Source organism: Spinacia oleracea, chromosome 3 (assembly GCF_020520425.1).
Source record: "Spinacia oleracea cultivar Varoflay chromosome 3, BTI_SOV_V1, whole genome shotgun sequence".
NCBI lineage: Eukaryota > Viridiplantae > Streptophyta > Magnoliopsida > Caryophyllales > Amaranthaceae > Spinacia > Spinacia oleracea.
The window spans coordinates 37740567-37765589 of record NC_079489.1 but is presented as its reverse complement, the minus strand read 5'-3'; the positions used below and the strand labels follow the sequence as shown (position 1 = coordinate 37765589).

General features: G+C 38.8%; 1 protein-coding gene across 1 annotated transcript in view; it reads right to left on the bottom strand.

Moving 5' to 3' along the window:
- Positions 1-25023, bottom strand: part of LOC110792810 (protein FAR1-RELATED SEQUENCE 5-like) — a 30209-nt gene that overhangs the window by 1334 nt on the left and 3852 nt on the right. The window contains exons 4-5 of the mRNA XM_056839034.1: positions 10892-11730; positions 10498-10699 (exon numbers count right to left, since the gene is read on the bottom strand). Coding sequence (XP_056695012.1) covers positions 10498-10699; positions 10892-11730 — 1041 coding nt within the window. The remainder of the gene's footprint in view (positions 1-10497; positions 10700-10891; positions 11731-25023) is intronic.

Sequence of the window (25023 nt, the reverse complement as noted above, 5' to 3'; positions counted from 1 at the left end):
GTTATGATACATATGACAATTCATAAATCATGCGGAAAAACCATAAACCCAGGAAAACATATTATTTACACATAATCATTTAGCATAGATTAGATGCATACTCTTTGTTGCGTGCCTTCCCTAGCTGCGCCCGAACCGAACAAGAACAAGTCTTTAGGACTCCAAGTGTCGTCCCTCCGTAGATAGTCCACAGCACGTCCGGATCCGCCTTAAGATTGACCAACTAGAATCGCCCTTAAGGTACTATTATTTTCGGCACTTTATAGGCAAATGTGTGACTGAATTTTTCTCTCAAAAACTCACTTTGAATACTTTGAAACTTGTGTTATAAATTGTGAGCCCTAGCCTCATATTTATAGCGGTATGGAAAGGGAATCGAAATCCTATTCAGATACAAATTAATTAAACCTAGAATCCTACAAGAACTCTAATTTAATTAATTTATCAAATAGAATTAGGAATTTAATCATTAACCGAACTCTGCATGTTTTAGGAAACGTGCACGAACACAAACACTTGCACACACATGCACGGCAGCCACGATGGGCCCCATGCGTGCGCGCGAGCAGCAGCCCACTCAGCGCCCGCGCGCGCTGCGCGCTGCGCGTGCTGTGCGCGCTGTGCGCTGCGCGTGCTGTGCGCGCTGTGCGCGCTGCGCGCTGCGCGCAGCCTGCTGGGCCTGGCCTTGCGCTGGGCCTGGCGTGGCTGTTTGTGCGGCGCGCTTGGCTTGCTGGGCGATGGCCTGGCTTCGTGCTGGGCCTCGTCCGGCAGGCCTCGTCCGATGCTTATTCGTACGATGCGCTTCCGATTAAATTTTCCGATTCTGGAATTCATTTCCGATACGAACAATATTTAATATTTCCGATTCCGGAATTAATTTCCGTTTCGAACAAATATTTAATATTTCCGTTTCCGGAATTATTTTCCGATTCCGGTAATATTTCCGATTCTGACAATATTTCCGTTTCCGGCAATATTTCCGATTCTGGCAATATTTCCATTTCCGATAATATTTTCCGACACGTACCATGTTTCCGTTTCCGGCAACATCTACGACTTGGATAATATTTATATTTCCGATACGATCCATATTTCTGTTTCCGGCAATATCATCGTTTCCGGAGTATTCATTCCTTGCCTGTGACGATCTTAGCTCCCACTGAAACCAAGATCCGTCGGTTCCGAATATTCATAGATGGAGTATTTAATGCTATTAAATACTTGATCCGTTTACGTACTATTTGTGTGACCCTACGGGTTCAGTCAAGAGTAAGCTGTGGATTAATATCATTAATTCCACTTGAACTAAAGCGGCCTCTAGCTAGGCATTCAGCTCACTTGATCTCACTGAATTATTAACTTGTTAATTAACACTGAACCGCATTTATTAGACTTAACATAGAATGCATACTTGGACCAAGGGCATTATTTCCTTCAGTCTCCCACTTGTCCTTAGGGACAAGTGTGCATTTCCTAATTCCTTTGTCGCTCGATGCTTGCTCTTGAACATAAGGTAAGAGTTGTCATCCTTATTATGTCCAGAGGTGTTCCTCGGTTTCAGAGTTCAACTGATCAAATAAACAGATAATCATAGCCTATGATTCATCCGAGCACGGCCATGCATTTCACAGTTTCTAGCTCTCCGAGTGGCCTTGTACAACTTTTAAGCATCTCATCCCGATTTATGGGAGGACAATCCCAATCTTGCGATCTTGAGATTAGACTTCGTTTGATAGGTGATTACCTGAGCGTTGCCTTTATAGCCTCCTTTTACGGTGCGACGGTTGGTCAACGTCAAAGCAACCAGTTCTCAAACAAGTAATCTTCAAATCACTCAGGTATTGAGGATTTAGTGTCTAATAATTTAATGAAATTTACTTATGACAGACTTTCATCTCTTACAGTAAAGTTTCATAGGTCTCGTCCGATACTAGTCTTCCCAAAGTAAGTATCTATGCAAATGATTATGACATTGCCATGTCCACATAGTTCAAGAAACAGAACTACTAGTCATCTTGCATTCTAATCGTCTAACGTTTTCTATGCGTCCAATTTTATAGAAAACTCCGATTAGGGACCATTTTCAACCTTTGACATTCAAGTTCACTTGATAGACATTTCTTAGTCACAGGACTGGTCCTGACAGTCTATCTTGAATATATCGTCAAATTGAAGGGACTCATCATTTAATAAACCACAAATTAAATGGAAAAATGAATTCTTTTCATTTATTGTGAATGATTAACCAATAATGTTTTACAAAGATTTAAACTCTAAAACTTTAAAACATTAAACAGAGACATCAAAGCCATTCTCCAATATGCTTGATTCCCATAGCTGCAGTGTGCGAGTTGTGCTTCGCCTGCGGCAGAGGTTTAGTTAATGGATCTGATATGTTGTCATCAGTTCCAATTTTGCTTATCTCGACTTCTTTTCTTTCAACGAACTCTCGTAGAAGGTGAAATCTACGAAGTACATGCTTGACTCTCTGGTGGTGTCTAGGCTCTTTTGCCTGTGCAATAGCTCCGTTATTATCACAATACAGGGCTATTGGTCCTTTAATGGAGGGGACTACACCAAGTTCTCCTATGAACTTCCTTAGCCATATAGCTTCCTTTGCTGCTTCATGTGCAGCAATGTACTCCGCTTCAGTTGTAGAATCTGCAATGGTGCTTTGCTTAGCACTTTTCCAGCTTACTGCTCCTCCGTTGAGGCAGAAGACAAACCCAGACTGTGATCTGAAATCATCTTTGTCGGTTTGGAAACTTGCGTCCGTATAGCCTTTAACAATTAATTCATCATCTCCACCATAGACCAGGAAGTCATCTTTGCGCCTTTTCAGGTACTTCAGAATATTCTTGGCAGCAGTCCAATGCGCCTCTCCTGGGTCTGACTGGTATCTGCTCGTAGCACTGAGTGCGTACGCAACATCCGGGCGTGTACATATCATAGCATACATTATTGAACCAATCAATGATGCATATGGAATCCCATTCATTCGTCTACGCTCATCAAGTGTTTTTGGGCACTGAGTCTTGCTTAGAGTCATTCCATGAGACATGGGTAGGTAGCCTCGCTTGGAGTCCGCCATCTTGAACCTATCAAGCACCTTATTGATATAAGTGCTTTGACTAAGTCCAATCATCTTTTTAGATCTATCTCTGTAAATCTTGATGCCCAATATGTACTGTGCTTCTCCTAGATCCTTCATCGAAAAACATTTCCCAAGCCAAATCTTGACAGAGTTCAACATAGGAATGTCATTTCCGATAAGCAATATGTCGTCGACATATAATACTAGGAAAGCAATTTTGCTCCCACTGACCTTCTTGTATACACAAGATTCGTCTGCGTTCTTGATGAAACCAAAGTCACTGACTGCTTCATCAAAACGTATATTCCATCTCCTGGATGCCTGCTTCAATCCGTAGATTGACTTCTTTAGCTTGCATACCTTTTTAGCATTCTTTGGATCCTCAAAACCTTCAGGCTGTGTCATAAACACAGTTTCTGTTAAAACGCCGTTTAAGAAAGCAGTTTTGACATCCATCTGCCATATTTCGTAATCGTAATATGCAGCGATTGCTAACATTATTCGAATAGACTTTAGCATTGCAACTGGTGAAAAGGTTTCATCGTAATCCACACCGTGGACTTGCCTGTAACCTTTTGCGACCAATCTAGCTTTGAAAACTTCAAGTTTCCCATCCTTGTCCTTTTTCAGTTTGAAAACCCATTTGCTTCCAATGGCTTGGTAGCCATCTGGCAAATCGACCAAATCCCATACTTGGTTTTCAGACATGGAGTCTAATTCAGATTGCATGGCTTCTTGCCACTGCTTGGAGCTAGGGCTCGTCATAGCTTGTTTGTAAGTCGCAGGTTCATCACTTTCAAGTAATAGAACGTCATAGCTCTCGTTCGTCAAAATACCTAAGTACCTTTCCGGTTGAGATCTATATCTTTGCGATCTACGCGGGGTAACATTTCTAGATTGACCATGATTCTCACCAGATTCTTCTAAAGATCTCTGAGTTTCATCCTGAATGTCATCTTGAGCATTCTCTAGAGTTTGTTGTTCGACTCGAATTTCTTCGAGGTCTACTTTTCTCCCACTTGTCATTTTGGAATTGTGATCCTTCTCCAAAAAGACACCATCTCGAGCAACAAACACTTTGTTCTCAGATGTATTGTAGAAGTAATACCCCTTTGTTTCCTTTGGATAGCCCACAAGGATACATTTGTCAGATTTTGGATGAAGTTTGTCTGAAATTAATCGTTTGACGTATACTTCACATCCCCAAATCTTAAGAAAAGACACATTTGGAGGCTTTCCAAACCATAATTCGTATGGAGTCTTTTCGACAGCTTTAGACGGAGCTCTATTTATAGTGAGTGCAGCTGTATTTAGTGCATGTCCCCAAAATTCTAATGGAAGTTCGGCCTGACCCATCATTGACCTGACCATGTCTAGCAAGGTTCTGTTCCTCCGTTCTGACACACCGTTCCATTGTGGTGTTCCAGGAGGAGTCAATTCTGATAGAATTCCACATTCTTTCAGATGGTCATCAAATTCATAGCTCAGATATTCACCGCCTCTATCAGACCGCAGTGCCTTAATCTTCTTGCCTAATTGATTCTCTACTTCACTCTGAAATTCCTTGAATTTGTCAAAGGATTCAGACTTATGCTTCATTAGGTAGACATAACCATACCTACTGAAGTCATCAGTGAAAGTGATAAAGTAGCTGAAACCACCTCTAGCATTTGTACTCATTGGTCCACATACATCTGTATGGATTAAACCCAATAGTTCATTTGCTCTTTCTCCAACTTTAGAGAAAGGTTGCTTTGTCATTTTGCCAAGTAAACATGATTCGCATTTACCATAATCCTCTAAGTCAAATGGTTCTAGAATTCCTTCTCTTTGAAGTCTTTCTAAGCGTTTCAAGTTTATATGGCCTAATCGACAATGCCACAGATAGGTGAGATCTGAATCATCCTTTTTGGCCTTTTTGGTATTTATGTTATATACTTGTTTGTCGTGATCTAATAAATAAAGTCCATTGACTAATCTAGCAGATCCATAAAACATCTCTTTAAAATAAAACGAACAACTATTGTCTTTTATTATAAAGGAAAATCCCTTAGCATCTAAGCAAGAAACTGAAATGATGTTTTTAGTAAGACTTGGAACATGGAAACATTCTTCCAGTTCCAAAACTAGCCCGGAGGGCAACGACAAATAGTAAGTTCCTACAGCTAATGCAGCAATCCGTGCTCCATTTCCCACTCGTAGGTCGACTTCACCCTTGCTTAACTTTCTACTTCTTCTTAGTCCCTGTGGATTGGAACATAAGTGTGAGCCACAACCTGTATCTAATACCCAAGAAGTTGAATTAGCAAGTATACAGTCTATAACGAAAATACCTGAAGATGGAACGACTGTTCTGTTCTTCTGATCTTCCTTTAGCTTTGGACATTCTCTTTTGTAATGGCCTATTCCATCACAATAAAGACAGCTTGATGTGGACTTGTCCTGCTTTGATTTAGCATTGCCCTTGGACTTTCCACCTTTCTTGAATGGTCTCTTTCTAGCCTTGAGTAAATCTTTGGCTTCACAGTCCAGTACTATTTCAGCCTTTCTGACAAGGTGAATAAATTCTGCAACTGTTTCTTCTCTTGGTTCACTTAGGTATAGTTGCTTGAAGCGACCAAACCCACTGTGTAGTGAATTGAGCAAGACAGAGACTGCCATCCTTTCGCTTATTGGTGTTCCTAGTAGACTTAGGCGATCAAAATATGAACACATAAGATCCACATGGAACCTCAGTGGGACGCCTACCCTTTGTTTAGTGCGAAGGAGCTGAACATGTGTTTCTTGGACCTCCATCCTATAACACCTGTTGGGAGAACTAACCTTTAGACCAGACATTGATTCAATCAACTCATGGACGTTCAGGTCCCTGTCCTCCGTACTTCCACGACAGATATCCCTCAGATTTTTGATGAGCGTAAAAGGTTCATAGGCTACAAACCTTCTAGCCCAATCATCAGGGATATTGTTCAGCATGAGACTCATAACCTTTTTGAGATCCGCATCCCAGGCGTAAAATCTCTCAGGGGTCATGTCTCTGGCATAGTAGCTTGGCATGGGATGTGACAGTACATACTCAAGCCCATTGAGTTTGACTATTTCAACTAGCTTAGCTTCCCATTCAAGAAAATTTGTCAGGTTCAGCTTGACCATTAGCTCAGAACCCATGATGATGTTTTGATTGTTGTTTGCCATATTAAAACTACAAGTGAAAAGAATAAACAAATAAATAACCATTCACAGTTTCTCTTAATAAACTTTAAATTCTAGCATACATGCAAAATTCAATGTTTATTAAGCATTTTATTCAAATTATGTGTTCCGGCAGGTGTGAATAAAATGATTCCAAGATCCTAAAATCATTGAAGAACTAAGCACAGTTTGTCGACTTAATCCTAGAACATCTTAGGTAAGCAAAAGCCTTTTGCCAATAGTCTAGAAACTATTCTTGGTTGATAGGTACGTCTAAGAACTTATTAGGTAAACCTATCGAATTTGCCACGACATAAAAGGACTCCTTACTTATATCGTTGAGTTTCACCAAAACTAACATGTACTCACAATTATTTGTGTACCTTGCCCCTTTAGGACCAATAAGTAACACCTCGCTGAGCGAAAACTATTACTAGATTGATGTAAAGGATATCCAAGCAAGTGTATATTTTGGCATGGCACCTTTTAACTCAATTTTTAAGTTTGGAACTTAAGGCTCTTACTATGTTGGTTAGATTTTAAGTGAACTAAAATCCTTAATCATGCAACATAATCAAGCTTTTGATCTCATGCATTTTAAGACATATTTAAAACAATAAATAACTTAAAACATGCATAAGATATTTGTGATCTAGTATGGCCCGACTTCATCTTGAAGCTTTGACTTCAAAGTCCGTCTTGAAAATCTCCGTGGGAGGCACCATTTTCTTCAAATAGGATAAGCTATAACTAATTACAACTATTTGATGGTTCGCAGACCATATTTGAATTGAAAAATAACTTTGGTACTTTAGACCAATTACATTCAAATTAATGGTACGCAGACCATATTTTCTATCCTATTTGGCCATACTAGTCACTTCATAACCTGCAAAACAGTACATATACAATATATACCATTCACCCATTCATTATCATGAATGGCCCACATAGCTGGTTAGTAAAACACATTATGCATCACGTAAACATTTGCAGCAATTAATCAAGGGCACCAATAATCTACCAATTATTCAGTCCTTATTAATTCTAATCAAGTTGTTTTAACCTTAAGGATTTGTAGACCTAATCAAGAGTTTATGACTAAAAAGCGCTCCCACTTAAACCAATAAATTCATATGCTTTACCAATTTTAAACATAAAAATGTATTTCTAGTCTAACCGGAAACATACAAATTTAATTAAAATTTAAAGCTCATATAAATTTATAATTGAATCCAAAAAGTTTAATTTAATTTCAGTCGCATTTAAATTAATTCATGATTTTAATTTTAGTAAAATAATTAGAATAAATAACATTTATTATAATTATAATATTCAAAATTAAAATCCAAGAAAATAATTTAAATTATTAATTTTAAAATTAATTAAAATTACGTGAACTGAAATTTTCAAATTAAACATTCAAAACGATCTAATCGTAACGCAAACACCCTACGCGTAGCACGCCCATGGGCCGCACGCACACAGCCATCGCTGGCCATGCGCGCGCAGCCCATGCGCTCGTCGCATAGCTGCTGCATCCCTATCGCAAGCCTCCGCACGCATTGGTGCTCGCTGCGCGCGCCAGCGCTCATCGCACGCGGGCTATCGCTCGCAGTGCGCGCGCGACATCGCTCGCTGGGCGCGCGACATCGCTCGCTGGGCGCGCGAGCCATCGCTCGCTGGGCGCGCGACATCGCTCGCTGGGCGGGCGACATCGCTCGCTGTGCGCGCGAGCAATGCTAGGCGCAGCGCTCGTGGCACGCGAGCTTGCGCTCGCTGCGCGCGAGGCTGCGCGCTCTTGTGCGAGGCAGCGCGCGTTGTGGCGCAGCTCGCTTGCTGCCCACACGCGACTGCCTTGGCTCGCCCTTCGCCCATGCCCATTCGTCCATTGCTCGTGGCACACGACACAAGGCAGGGCTGCTGCCTTGTGCTCGTGCACTACGCCCTTGCTCATTGCATTCGTGCCGCACGGGCGACGAGCTCCCTTGCTTGTCGTCGCATGCCCGCATTATACAACACCCCTTAAGGGTAACACGAAGCGTCCATTGCTTCGTGCGTGCAAGTTTTATGAACGAATCGCATAAAAATTTAAAATTTATATTTAAAATTAATGACAAATTAATAAATAATATTAATTTCATAATTTTAGGGCGAAAAAATCGAAAATTTATTATCCAATTGATTTCCGATTGTTATGGATTCAAGTCTAGGTCATAAAAATTTAAAATTTATCGTAAATTTACAATTTTTATGGTGGTTTTTAATCATAGGTTTCTAATTAAATTACAATTAATTATGAAAATCAAATTAATTCTAAATTATTCTAATTTTCAACAAATTAATCATAATTAATAATTAGATTGCATAATTAACAAGACTAGGCATTCAAACTTGTTAAACATATGCAGTAGGTCAATCAAAAATTCAAGATTTATCAACAAGAATCGCAAATATTTAATTTAACATCTTAAATTTACGAAATTTTGCATTCGAAAAACTAAAACCTTCGAAAAGTCATAGTTAGGCTTCGAATTTGAGAATTCTGGGTTCGGCAGAAAATTTTAGAATGCCTTTTACATGCGGAATTGACACAAAAGTCACTCAATTCGGATGAGTAACGAAGAAACTGCCGAAAAACTGCGTACGTATAACTAAATAAACGCAATTTGCAATTAATTAACAATTACGAAAATTAATCACCCCTTTTAGTTCTTGCAAATTTGTAATATTTAACCATGTTCATGCAATTTAGATTATGAAAATAATAAGGGGCTCGTGATACCACTGTTAGGTTATGATACATATGACAATTCATAAATCATGCGGAAAAACCATAAACCCAGGAAAACATATTATTTACACATAATCATTTAGCATAGATTAGATGCATACTCTTTGTTGCGTGCCTTCCCTAGCTGCGCCCGAACCGAACAAGAACAAGTCTTTAGGACTCCAAGTGTCGTCCCTCCGTAGATAGTCCACAGCACGTCCGGATCCGCCTTAAGATTGACCAACTAGAATCGCCCTTAAGGTACTATTATTTTCGGCACTTTATAGGCAAATGTGTGACTGAATTTTTCTCTCAAAAACTCACTTTGAATACTTTGAAACTTGTGTTATAAATTGTGAGCCCTAGCCTCATATTTATAGCGGTATGGAAAGGGAATCGAAATCCTATTCAGATACAAATTAATTAAACCTAGAATCCTACAAGAACTCTAATTTAATTAATTTATCAAATAGAATTAGGAATTTAATCATTAACCGAACTCTGCATGTTTTAGGAAACGTGCACGAACACAAACACTTGCACACACACGCACGGCAGCCACGATGGGCCCCATGCGTGCGCGCGAGCAGCAGCCCACTCAGCGCCCGCGCGCGCTGCGCGCTGCGCGTGCTGTGCGCGCTGTGCGCGCTGCGCGCTGCGCGCAGCCTGCTGGGCCTGGCCTTGCGCTGGGCCTGGCGTGGCTGTTTGTGCGGCGCGCTTGGCTTGCTGGGCGATGGCCTGGCTTCGTGCTGGGCCTCGTCCGGCAGGCCTCGTCCGATGTTTATTCGTACGATGCGCTTCCGATTAAATTTTCCGATTCCGGAATTCATTTCCGATACGAACAATATTTAATATTTTCGATTCCGGAATTAATTTCCGTTTCGAACAAATATTTAATATTTCCGTTTCCGGAATTATTTTCCGATTCCGGTAATATTTCCGATTCTGACAATATTTCCGTTTCCGGCAATATTTCCGATTCTGGCAATATTTCCATTTCCGATAATATTTTCCGACACGTACCATGTTTCCGTTTCCGGCAACATCTACGACTTGGATAATATTTATATTTCCGATACGATCCATATTTCCGTTTCCGGCAATATCATCGTTTCCGGAGTATTCATTCCTTGCCTGTGACGATCTTAGCTCCCACTGAAACCAAGATCCGTCGGTTCCGAATATTCATAGATGGAGTATTTAATGCTATTAAATACTTGATCCGTTTACGTACTATTTGTGTGACCCTACGGGTTCAGTCAAGAGTAAGCTGTGGATTAATATCATTAATTCCACTTGAACTAAAGCGGCCTCTAGCTAGGCATTCAGCTCACTTGATCTCACTGAATTATTAACTTGTTAATTAACACTGAACCGCATTTATTAGACTTAACATAGAATGCATACTTGGACCAAGGGCATTATTTCCTTCAATTACCTCCCATTGCCTTGAGAAAAGTTCTAAAAACCCATTCAAAAGACACGATGTCCTCATGGGCTATTAAAGCAGCACCAAAAGTAACACACTTCTTGTGGTGATCAACTCCAGTAAATGGGCCAAATATCATATTATACCTAAAAACAAATTTCAGAACATTCAGTATAATGTTCAGAACATATGAATAGTTATATAGAACATGCTGAATAATATTTAGAACATATGTACAGTTATTAGAACAAGATAACCATGCATTCAGAACTTGATGAGTAATGTTTAAAACATGCAGATTTTAACTTAGAACATCATGAATATTATGTAGAACAAAATTTAGATGAATTCAGAACATGACAAGAAATTAACTATTTGTTTGAAATGTGGTGTCAAAAGAAACCATATCACCAAAGAGTGCATAATTCTTTCTACATATAGGATCTGCCCAAAAAGCTCCGTCTTCATCCACCTCAAAGTCAAAGAAAAATGCACTCCATAACAACTTCTTGTTCTGAAAGTTATTCACAAACATTTGGGCATCCGATCCTTCAATGTAAGCCTTCAAATCTCTATGAAATTTTTTGAAATCTTGCTTGGATGCACCAACGTTATCATATGATCCAACTAACTCCTTCATCAATCTAAAAGTCTTAACCGGACCAATGTTCACCTTCGAATTATCAATAAACATCTTCTTATGAAGAATATTCATTTTCCTACCCGCTTTCTGAAATTTTAGACAACCCGGGGTGTAAAGAGGATGAACATGTGGCTCTCGGAATTCAGTCACCACATAAAAACCTTCATTTTTATACTTCATAACCATCCGAGCCTTGCAACCAACACGAGTAACTAGCCTACTTCGAGGTATAGGTACTTTATCTTCATTACCTTCCCCTTTTTTAACATTTGGCATGCCTCCAACCTTAACTATTGCTTTTTCTTTGAAACCAGCCTTGTTGCATAAACAATACTGAAAAGCAATAACGTCTAGTGCCTTCCTTTTTGTAGCAGTAGATTTCCTCATCACAAAACCAGCAGCTTTTGAATATGCTTTATAAAATGAAATACCCTCTTCGACACTCATAAATTTCATCCCTACAACAGGTTTTAACTCATCAGAACAACATGGAATCCATTCTCTCGTTCCTCCTGGACTTAATATGGGAATTACTTCAGGAGTAACAGCCACATTTGAATTAGAACAACTTGCATATTGTTCATTATCCACAACAGAATCTAGAAAAAAAATAACAAAAAATAATTCAGAACATGTATAAAGTTTACATGGAACATTGGGTTAAAAGTGGAGAAAAATGTAAGAATAATTCAGAACATCAGAAAGAATGTGACAGGAAAATAGAGAACTATACAAAACCCTAGAAGAAAGTATTACTCAAAACATTTTAAACGACTATGCAGAAGATATAATGCAATCATTCACATCATCAAAAACAATTTACAACTTGCAGTTCATTAGAGGTGAACATTATTCACAACATGATCAAAAAAAGAATTAAAAAACAATTTAGAAGATGTATAATATGTACATAGAACATTGGATTACAAATGCAGAACATTTATAGCGATTATTCAGAACGTTAACAAATCAGACACAATAATAAGAAAACTCACTTGATTCCGCCAATGATGAGGACGAACTATGATGAAATTCTGATGCCATTGCTCGAAAGAATACTGATCTGTAAATCAAAAACTACATGATTGAATACAAATTTGAACACATAAATTAAAAACACAAATTGAAAGGAACAAATAGATAATCAAAAATCTAAAATATATAACAAATACAAATCAAAAATCAAAATAAAAAACAAATCAGAATATCAAACACAAAACAAAAACAACTCACCAAATATGAGTGCAATTCGGTAATAAAAAACAACTCACAAATTCAAATTATAAAAGCAGCTCACGAAATTCAGCAAATAAAGAATTCGATAATCAACAATTAATAATTTCAATTCAATACTAATGGAATTGGAATCAATAATCAAAACTAGGTCAGAAATTGGGAAATTATCAAGCAAAATACACAAATCAAAATTGCGAAAATTGATAAAAAAATACCTTGAAATAATCAAGTAGATGAATGTATTCGAGAATTGAATTGAATTCTGAAGCGAATTTGGAGATGAATTGGACCGTGATTAAAGTGTTGTAATGGCGGCAGCATAAAAGAGAGAGGCGAGAAAACAGAGAGAGAAAGCAGAGATTAGAGAGAGAAACTAATTACATGAAAACTGAATTTTATGGGCTGAATATATCTTAAAAGAATTTACCAAATTGCCATTAATAATCCTTCATTTCAGGCTGTTAGATTAGAGATGATCCAAGGGTCAAGGTCTATTCTCACATAGGATTGTGTTCTCACATAAAGGAGGTGTTCTCACATGAGCCCTCCTCTCTCTCTCTCTCTCTCTCTCTATATATATATATATATATATATATTGTTAGGTTATGATACATATGACATTACATAGATCATGCGGAAACAACCATTAACCCAGGAAACATATTATTTACACATAATCATATAGCATAATTAGATGCATACTCTTTGTTGCGTGCCTTCCCTAGCTGCGCCCGAACCGAACAAGAACAAGTCTTTTAGGACTCCAAGTGTCGTCCCTCCGTAGATAGTCCACAGCACGTCCGGATCCGCCTTAAGATTGACCAACCAGAATCGCCCTTAAGGTACTCAGAAAATTCGGCACTTTTGAGCAAGATGTGTGTTTGATTTTCTCTCAAAAACTCACTTTTTGAATACTTGAAAACTTGTATATAAATTATGAGCCCTAGGCCTTTATTTATAGAGTTATGGAAAAGGAATCGTAATCCTAGTAGGATGCGAATTAATTGGAATTAGAATTCTACATGAATTCTACTTAATCAATTTATCCAATAGGAATAGACATTTAATCATACACTGACTCTTGCAGATTCAGGAATCTCGCATGAGCTGAAACTCACACACACACGGCAGCCACAAGGGCTGCCCATGCGCGTGCGAGCAGCAGCCCGTGCAGCACGGCCCACGCATGCGCGGCCTTGTGCGCGCTGGGCTGTGGCGTGCGTGCTTGCTGGGCGATGGCCTGGCTTCGTGCTGGGCCTTCGTCCGGCAGGCCTCGTCCGATGCTAATTCGTACGATACGCTACCGATTAAATTTCCATTTCCGGAATCTATTTCCGATACGAACAATATTTAATATTTCCGATTCCGGAATTAATTTCCGTTTCGAACAAATATTTAATATTTCCGTTTCCGGAATTATTTTCCGATTCCGGTAATATTTCCGATTCTGACAATATTTCCGTTTCCGGCAATATTTCCAATTCTGGTAATATTTCCATTTCCAATAATATTTTCCGATACGTACCATGTTTCCGTTTCCGGCAACATCTACGACTTGGATAATATTCATATTTCCGATACGATCCATATTTCCGTTTCCGGCAATATCATCGTTTCCGGAGTATTCATTTCTTGCCTGTGACGATCTTAGCTCCCACTGAAACCAAGATCCGTCGGTTCCGAATATTCATAGATGGAGTATTTAATGCCATTAAATACTTGATCCGTTTACGTACTATTTGTGTGACCCTACGGGTTCAGTCAAGAGTAAGCTGTGGATTAATATCATTAATTCCACTTGAACTGAAGCGGCCTCTAGCTAGGCATTCAGCTCACTTGATCTCACTGAATTATTAACTTGTTAATTAATACTGAACCGCATTTATTAGACTTAACATAGAATGCATACTTGGACCAAGGGCATTATTTCCTTCAGTCTCCCACTTGTCCTTAGGGACAAGTGTGCATTTCCTAATTCCTTTGTCGCTCGATGCTTGCTCTTGAACATAAGGTAAGAGTTGTCATCCTTATTATGTCCAGAGGTGTTCCTCGGTTTCAGAGTTCAACTGATCAAATAAACAGATAATCATAGCCTATGATTCATCCGAGCACGGCCATGCATTTCACAGTTTCTAGCTCTCCGAGTGGCCTTGTACAACTTTTAAGCATCTCATCCCGATTTATGGGAGGACAATCCCAATCTTGCGATCTTGAGATTAGACTTCGTTTGATAGGTGATTACCTGAGCGTTGCCTTTATAGCCTCCTTTTACGGTGCGACGGTTGGTCAACGTCAAAGCAACCAGTTCTCAAACAAGTAATCTCAAATCACTCAGGTATTGAGGATTTAGTGTCTAATAATTTAATGAAATTTACTTATGACAGACTTTCATCTCTTACAGTAAAGTTTCATAGGTCTTGTCCGATACTAGTCTTCCCAAAGTAAGTATCTATGCAAATGATTATGACATTGCCATGTCCACATAGTTCAAGAAACAGAACTACTAGTCATCTTGCATTCTAATCGTCTAACGTTTTCTATGCGTCCAATTTTATAGAAAACTCCGACTAGGGACCATTTTCAACCTTTGACATTCAAGTTCACTTGATAGACATTTCTTAGTCACAGGACTGGTCCTGACAGTCTATCTTGAATATATCGTCAAGTTGAAGGGACTCATCATTTAATAAACCACAAATTAAATGGAAAAATGAATTCCTTTCATTTATTGTGAATGATTAACCAATAATGTTTTACAAAGATTTAAACTCTAAAACTTTAAAACATTAAACAGAGACATCATAGCCATTCTCCAATATGCTTGATTCCCATAGCTGCAGTGTGCGAGTTGTGCTTCGCTTGCGGCAGAGGTTTAGTTAATGGATCTGATATGTTGTCATCAGTTCCAATTTTGCTTATCTCGACTTCTTTTCTTTCAACGAACTCTCGTAGAAGGTGAAATCTACGAAGTACATGCTTGACTCTCTGGTGGTGTCTAGGCTCTTTTGCCTGTGCAATAGCTCCGTTATTATCACAATACAGGGCTATTGGTCCTTTAATGGAGGGGACTACACCAAGTTCTCCTATGAACTTCCTTAGCCATATAGCTTCCTTTGCTGCTTCATGTGCAGCAATGTACTCCGCTTCAGTTGTAGAATCCGCAATGGTGCTTTGCTTAGCACTTTTCCAGCTTACTGCTCCTCCGTTGAGGCAGAAGACAAACCCAGACTGTGATCTGAAATCATCTTTGTCGGTTTGGAAACTTGCGTCCGTATAGCCTTTAACAATTAATTCATCATCTCCACCATAGACCAGGAAGTCATCTTTGTGCCTTTTCAGGTACTTCAGAATATTCTTGGCAGCAGTCCAATGTGCCTCTCCTGGGTCTGACTGGTATCTGCTCGTAGCACTGAGTGCGTACGCAACATCCGGGCGTGTACATATCATAGCATACATTATTGAACCAATCAATGATGCATATGGAATCCCATTCATTCGTCTACGCTCATCAAGTGTTTTTGGGCACTGAGTCTTGCTTAGAGTCATTCCATGAGACATGGGTAGGTAGCCTCGCTTGGAGTCTGCCATCTTGAACCTATCAAGCACCTTATTGATATAAGTGCTTTGACTAAGTCCAATCATCTTTTTAGATCTATCTCTGTAAATCTTGATGCCCAATATGTACTGTGCTTCTCCTAGATCCTTCATCGAAAAACATTTCCCAAGCCAAATCTTGACAGAGTTCAACATAGGAATGTCATTTCCGATAAGCAATATGTCGTCGACATATAACACTAGGAAAGCAATTTTGCTCCCACTGACCTTCTTGTATACACAAGATTCGTCCGCGTTCTTGATGAAACCAAAGTCACTGACTGCTTCATCAAAACGTATATTCCAGCTCCTGGATGCCTGCTTCAATCCGTAGATTGACTTCTTTAGCTTGCATACCTTTTTAGCATTCTTTGGATCCTCAAAACCTTCAGGCTGTGTCATAAACACAGTTTCTGTTAAAACGCCGTTTAAGAAAGCAGTTTTGACATCCATCTGCCATATTTCGTAATCGTAATATGCAGCGATTGCTAACATTATTCGAATAGACTTTAGCATTGCAACTGGTGAAAAGGTTTCATCGTAATCCACACCGTGGACTTGCCTGTAACCTTTCGCAACCAATCTAGCTTTGAAAACTTCAAGTTTCCCATCCTTGTCCTTTTTCAGTTTGAAAACCCATTTGCTTCCAATGGCTTGGTAGCCATCTGGCAAATCGACCAAATCCCATACTTGGTTTTCAGACATGGAGTCTAATTCAGATTGCATGGCTTCTTGCCACTGCTTGGAGCTAGGGCTCGTCATAGCTTGCTTGTAAGTCGCAGGTTCATCACTTTCAAGTAATAGAACGTCATAGCTCTCGTTCGTCAAAATACCTAAGTACCTTTCCGGTTGAGATCTATATCTTTGCGATCTACGCGGGGTAACATTTCTAGATTGACCATGATTCTCACCAGATTCTTCTAAAGATCTCTGAGTTTCATCCTGAATGTCATCTTGAGCATTCTCTAGAGTTTGTTGTTCGACTCGAATTTCTTCGAGGTCTACTTTTCTCCCACTTGTCATTTTGGAAATGTGATCTTTCTCCAAAAAGACACCATCTCGAGCAACAAACACTTTGTTCTCAGATGTATTGTAGAAGTAATACCCCTTTGTTTCCTTTGGATAGCCCACAAGGATACATTTGTCAGATTTTGGATGAAGTTTGTCTGAAATTGATCGTTTGACGTAAACTTCACATCCCCAAATCTTAAGAAAAGACACATTTGGAGGTTTTCCAAACCATAATTCGTATGGAGTCTTTTCGACAGCTTTAGACGGAGCTCTATTTATAGTGAGTGCAGCTGTATTTAGTGCATGTCCCCAAAATTCTAATGGAAGTTCGGCCTGACCCATCATTGACCTGACCATGTCTAGCAAGGTTCTGTTCCTCCGTTCTGACACACCGTTCCATTGTGGTGTTCCAGGAGGAGTCAATTCTGATAGAATTCCACATTCTTTCAGATGGTCATCAAATTCATAGCTCAGATATTCACCGCCTCTATCAGACCGCAGTGCCTTAATCTTCTTGCCTAATTGATTCTCTACTTCACTCTGAAATTCCTTGAATTTGTCAAAGGATTCAGACTTATGCTTCATTAGGTAGACATAACCATACCTACTGAAGTCATCAGTGAAAGTGATAAAGTAGCTGAAACCACCTCTAGCATTTGTACTCATTGGTCCACATACATCTGTATGGATTAAACCCAATAGTTCATTTGCTCTTTCTCCAACTTTAGAGAAAGGTTGCTTTGTCATTTTGCCAAGTAAACATGATTCGCATTTACCATAATCCTCTAAGTCAAATGGTTCTAGAATTCCTTCCCTTTGAAGTCTTTCTAAGCGTTTCAAGTTTATATGGCCTAATCGACAATGCCACAGATAGGTGAGATCTGAATCATCCTTTTTGGCCTTTTTGGTATTTATGTTATATACTTGTTTGTCGTGATCTAATAAATAAAGTCCATTGACTAATCTAGCAGATCCATAAAACATCTCTTTAAAATAAAACGAACAACTATTGTCTTTTATTATAAAGGAAAATCCCTTAGCATCTAAGCAAGAAACTGAAATGATGTTTTTAGTAAGACTTGGAACATGGAAACATTCTTCCAGTTCCAAAACTAGCCCGGAGGGCAACGACAAATAGTATGTTCCTACAGCTAATGCAGCAATCCGTGCTCCATTTCCCACTCGTAGGTCGACTTCACCCTTGCTTAACTTTCTACTTCTTCTTAGTCCCTGTGGATTGGAACATAAGTGTGAGCCACAACCTGTATCTAATACCCAAGAAGTTGAATTAGCAAGTATACAGTCTATAACGAAAATACCTGAAGATGGAACGACTGTTCCGTTCTTCTGATCTTCCTTTAGCTTCAAGCAATCTCTCTTCCAATGCCCCTTCTTCTTGCAGTAGAAGCATTCGGATTCAGAAGTGGGTTGACTGACCTTCCTCTTTGCAGATTTGGCGCCAGTTTGCTTAGTTGGGCTGGCTTTGTTGCCACCTTTCTTAGCATTCCTCTTCTTTCCAGATTTCTTGAACTTGCCCCCACGCACCATAAGCACATCCTGCTTATCACTTTTGAGCGTCTTTTCAGCGGTCTTCAGCATACCGTGAAGCTCAGTGAGCGTTTTGTCCAGACTATTCATACTGTAGTTCAGTTTGAACTGATCATACCCGCTATGAAGAGAATGGAGGATGGTGTCTATAGCCATTTCCTGAGAAAATTGCTGATCCAGCCGACTCATATTCTCAATGAGTCCAATCATTTTGAGAACATGTGGACTTACGGGCTCGCCTTTCTTAAGCTTGGTCTCAAGAATTTGCCTATGAGTCTCGAATCTTTCGACTCGAGCCAGATCTTGGAACATGTTCTTTAACTCACTGATGATTGTGAAAGCATCTGAGTTGATGAACGTTTTCTGCAGATCCGCACTCATAGTGGCGAGCATTAGACATTTCACATCCTTGTTGGCATCAATCCAACGATTGAGGGCTGCCTGAGTGATCCCGTCGCCTGGAGCTTCGGGCATCGCCTCATCTAGGACATACTCCTTTTCTTCCTGCATAAGAACTATTTGCAAGTTCCTTTGCCAGTCAAGGAAGTTTTTCCCGTTCAACTTCTCCTTTTCGAGAATTGATCGAATGTTGAATGAATTGTTGTTTGCCATATTAAAAACTACAATTGAAAAGAATAAACAAATAAATAACCATTCACAGTTTCTCTTAATAAACTTAAATTCTAGCATACATGCATAATTCAATGTTTATTAAGCATTTTATTCAAGTTATGTGTTCCGGCAGGTGTGAATAAAATGATTCCAAGATCCTAAAATCATTGAAGAACTAAGCACAGTTTGTCGACTTAATCCTAGAACATCTTAGGTAAGCAAAAACCTTTTGCTAATAGTCTAGAAACTATTCTTGGTTGATAGGTACGTCTAAGAACTTATTAGGTAAACCTATCGAATTTGCCACGACATAAAAGGACTCCTTACTTATATCGTTGAGTTTCACCAAAACTAACATGTACTCACAATTATTTGTGTACCTTGCCCCTTTAGGACCAATAAGTAACACCTCGCTGAGCGAAAACTATTACTAGATTGATGTAAAGGATATCCAAGCAAGTGTATATTTTGGCATGGCACCTTTTAACTCAATTTTTAAGTTTGGAACTTAAGGCTCTTACTATGTTGGTTAGATTTTAAGTGAACTAAAATCCTTAATCATGCAACATAATCAAGCTTTTGATCTCATGCATTTTAAGACATATTTAAAGCAATAAATAACTTAAAACATGCATAAGATATTTGTGATCTAGTATGGCCCGACTTCATCTTGAAGCTTTGACTTCAAAGTCCGTCTTGAAAATCTCCGTGGGAGGCACCATTTTCTTCAAATAGGATAAGTTATAACTAATTACAACTATTTGATGGTACGCAGACCATATTTGAATTGAAAAACAATTTTGGTACTTTAGACCAATTACATTCAAATTAATGGTACGCAGACCATATTTTCTATCCTATTTGGGCCATACTAGTCACTTCATAACCTGCAAAACAGTACATATACAATATATACCATTCACCCATTCATTATCATGAATGGCCCACATAGCTGGTTAGTTAAACACATTATGCATCACGTAAATATTTGCAGCAATTAATCAAGGGCACCAATAATCTACCAATTATTCAGTCCTTATTAATTCTAATCGAGTTGTTTTAACCTTAAGGATTTGTAGACCTAATCAAGAGTTTATGACTAAAAGCACTCCCACTCAAACCAATAAATTCATATGCTTTACTAATTTTAAACATAAAATTGTATTTCTAGTCTAACCGGAAACATACAAATTTAATTAAAATTTAAAGCTCATATGAATCTATAATTGAATCCAAAATTTAATTTAATTTCAGTCGCATTTAAATTAATTCATGATTTTAATTTTAGTAAAATAATTAGAATAAATTCCATTTATTATAATTATAATATTCAAAATTAAAATCCAAGAAATTAATTTAAATTATTAATTTTAAAATTAATTAAAATTACGTGAACTGAAATTTTCAAATTAAACATTCAAAACGATCTAATCGTAACGCAAACACCCTACGCGTTGCACGCCCATGGGCTGTACGCACACAGCCATTGCTGGCCATGTGCGCGCAGCCCATGCGCTCGTTGCATAGCTGCTGCTGTCCCATACGCAAGCCTCCGCACAGCGCCCACCGCACGCGAGCTATCGCTCGCAGCGCGCGCGCGTTACCGCGCTCGCTGGTGCGCGAGATCGCTCGCTGGTGCGCGCGAGCCATCGCTCGCTGGGGCGCTGCATCGCTCGCTGGTGCGCGCGAGCCATCGCTCGCTGGCGCGCGAGATCGCGCGCTGGTGCGCGCGAGCCATCGCTCGCTGGTGCGCGCGAGCAATGCTGTGCGCAGCGCTCGTGGCACGCGAGCTTCCGCTCGCTGCGCACGAGGCTGCGCGCTGTTATGCGAGGCAGCGCGCGCTGTGGCGCAGCTCGCTTGCTGCCCACACGCGACTGCCTTGGCTCGCCCCTCGCCCATGCCCATCCGTTCATTGCTCGTGGCACACGACACAAGGCAGGGCTGCTGCCTTGTGCTCGTGCACTACGGCCTTGCTCATTGCATTCGTGCCGCACGGGCGACGAGCTCCCTTGCTCGTCGTCGCATGCCCGCATTATACAACACCCCTTAAGGGTAACACGAAGCGTCCATTGCTTCGTGCGTGCAAGTTATTTGAACGAATCGCATAAAAATTTAAAATTTATATTTAAAATTAATGACAAATTAATAAATAATATTAATTTCATAATTTTAGGGCGAAAAAATCGAAAATTTATTATCCAATTGATTTCCGATTGATATGGATTCAAGTCTAGGTCATAAAAATTTAAAATTTATCGTAAATTTACAATTTTTATGGTGGTTTTTAATCATAGGTTTCTAATTAAATTATAATTAATTATGAAAATCAAATTAATTCTAAATTATTCTAATTTTCAACAAATTAATCATAATTACAAATTAGATTGCATAATTAACAAGACTAGGCATTCAAACTTGTTAAACATATGCAGTAGGTCAATCAAAAATTCAAGATTTATCAACAGGAATCGCAAATATTTAATTTAACATCTTAAATTTACGAAATTTTGCATCCGAAAAACTAAAACCTTCGAAAAGTCATAGTTAGGCTTCGAATTTGAGAATTCTGGGTTCGGCAGAAAAATACTATTTTTGTCAAAATTTTAGAATGCCTTTTACATACGGAATTGACACAAAAATCACTCAATTCGGATGAGTAATGAAGAAACTGCCGAAAAACTGCGTACATATAATTAAATAAACGCAATTTGCAATTAATTAACAATTACGAAATTAATCACCCCTTTTAATTCTTGCAAATTTGTAATATTTAACCATGTTCATGCAATTTAGATTATGAAAATAATAAGGGGCTCGTGATACCACTGTTAGGTTATGATACATATGACATTACATAGATCATGCGGAAACAACCATTAACCCAGGAAACATATTATTTACACATAATCATATAGCATAATTAGATGCATACTCTTTGTTGCGTGCCTTCCCTAGCTGCGCCCGAACCGAACAAGAACAAGTCTTTTAGGACTCCAAGTGTCGTCCCTCCGTAGATAGTCCACAGCACGTCCGGATCCGCCTTAAGATTGACCAACCAGAATCGCCCTTAAGGTACTCAGAAAATTCGGCACTTTTGAGCAAGATGTGTGTTTGATTTTCTCTCAAAAACTCACTTTTTGAATACTTGAAAACTTGTATATAAATTATGAGCCCTAGGCCTTTATTTATAGAGTTATGGAAAAGGAATCGTAATCCTAGTAGGATGCGAATTAATTGGAATTAGAATTCTACATGAATTCTACTTAATCAATTTATCCAATAGGAATAGACATTTAATCATACACTGACTCTTGCAGATTCAGGAATCTCGCATGAGCTGAAACTCACACACACACGGCAGCCACAAGGGCTGCCCATGCGCGTGCGAGCAGCAGCCCGTGCAGCACGGCCCACGCATGCGCGGCCTTGTGCGCGCTGGGCTGTGGCGTGCGTGCTTGCTGGGCGATGGCCTGGCTTCGTGCTGGGCCTTCGTCCGGCAGGCCTCGTCCGATGCTAATTCGTACGATACGCTACCGATTAAATTTCCATTTCCGGAATCTATTTCCGATACGAACAATATTTAATATTTCCGATTCCGGAATTAATTTCCGTTTCGAACAAATATTTAATATTTCCGTTTCCGGAATTATTTTCCGATTCCGGTAATATTTCCGATTCTGACAATATTTCCGTTTCCGGCAATATTTCCAATTCTGGTAATATTTCCATTTCCAATAATATTTTCCGATACGTACCATGTTTCCGTTTCCGGCAACATCTACGACTTGGATAATATTCATATTTCCGATACGATCCATATTTCCGTTTCCGGCAATATCATCGTTTCCGGAGTATTCATTTCTTGCCTGTGACGATCTTAGCTCCCACTGAAACCAAGATCCGTCGGTTCCGAATATTCATAGATGGAGTATTTAATGCCATTAAATACTTGATCCGTTTACGTACTATTTGTGTGACCCTACGGGTTCAGTCAAGAGTAAGCTGTGGATTAATATCATTAATTCCACTTGAACTGAAGCGGCCTCTAGCTAGGCATTCAGCTCACTTGATCTCACTGAATTATTAACTTGTTAATTAATACTGAACCGCATTTATTAGACTTAACATAGAATGCATACTTGGACCAAGGGCATTATTTCCTTCATATATATATATACATATATTATTATATATAAGGTCCTTATGTGAGTATATTATTATATGGGTCCTTATGTGAGTATATTATTATAGGTCCTTATGTGAGTATAAGATCCTGTGAAAATAGGTCCTTATGTGAGTATATTATTATATATAAGAATGAATCTAATCCGTAGGATTAGATTCAATCTAATGGCTAGGATTAAAGGATGAGAAAACTATCCACCCTCCCAATTAAAACCACGTTTCTTTCATTAATCCCCACTCACTTTCTCTCTCTAAAACCTCCCTCTTCACTTTCTCTCTCTCACAACTCGCGACTCGCCATTTTCTCTCTCGACATTTCTCTCTCCTCTCGACAAAACCGCCATCAAATCTCCAACAACAGTCGATCAATCTCCTCGTCGTCGGTGTAAGGTAAATTCGACATCAATTGTTCTATATTTCTTCTCTCCTTCTACAATTTTCCCTAATTCTATATTTCTTCTCTCCTTCTACAATTTTCCCTAATTTTTAACCTAATTATCTCCTTCTACAATTTTCCCTAATTTTAACCTAACTAGAGCAGAAAAACAATACGAATGACAAAGGTAAGCAGAATACACAAAATTTTAACCTAATTCGAACTACTTTCTTTGTTTTTATACATTAATTGAAGTTATCTTTGTTAAATTTTGATTTTCAGCCAAAAAGAAATACTAAAAAACCACCAAAATATCTAGAAGATCCATGAGAGTAAGTATTCAATGCTTTAATTTTAGCGAAGTTTTTGTAATTATTTTCGGAATTTTTCAAAATTTATTTTTGTAATTATTTGTTCTGCAAATTTGTGGATGTTTCTAGCGATTTTGCTAATTTTTATGTTCCTTATATTTGATCGTTGTTGTAATTGTGGATGTTACGATATGAATTTTTAGTATTTTGATAAGAATTTAATTTCTGATTTTCTGAATTAATTTGAGAATTTTAAGATATTTTTTCGATATCTTATGATGCTCTAAAACTAGTAGTTATATGCTCTGAATTTTAATGTTCACTGTAATTGCATATGTTCTGAACTATATTTGCATATGTTCTGAACAATAAGTGCATGTGTTCTGAACTATAATTTTACACATTCATTGAATAGTTTAGTAACAAGTGGCTTCGTAACTTATCTTATTGTGAGCTTTGAGTGTAATTGTTGGTTCGGAGATTTCACTTTTGTTCCTCTCCATTTGTTACATTGAATTTGGAGACACAAAAGGCTCCCTTGGGGATGTAGTTGTGTAGTTTAGCTTTAGGTTTCTGTATAACTCCTACTTTGATTTATAACAGTGCATTGATTACCTCAGGGACACATATAGAGTAAAATGGAATAAGAGAAGTTCTTTCATGACCTGCATCTAATATTCAGTATACTAGAAGGCGCTTCAAGAGCTCGGTTTAGGAATGTGTCATATAGTTGAATTGAAAATGTAGTTGTTGGCCTGTTTCTCTGTTTTGAAAGTGTTTTTTATAAGCTTTGAACAAAACTTTCCAGCTTTGAACAACTAACTCATTTTTTCAGAACAAGAGATATTATGGCCGAATATTTTTACTACTCTATGTTAGGAAATGCTTGTCATAATATGTTGATTTTAGAGGTTGCCATGGGACAGGGATAAGCCCGGTTAGGGCGGTTTCCAGTTAACCTCTAAGCCGAGGTAGTTCAAGTCTGGAAATTAATGGACAAATTCATAATCAGTTGGTTC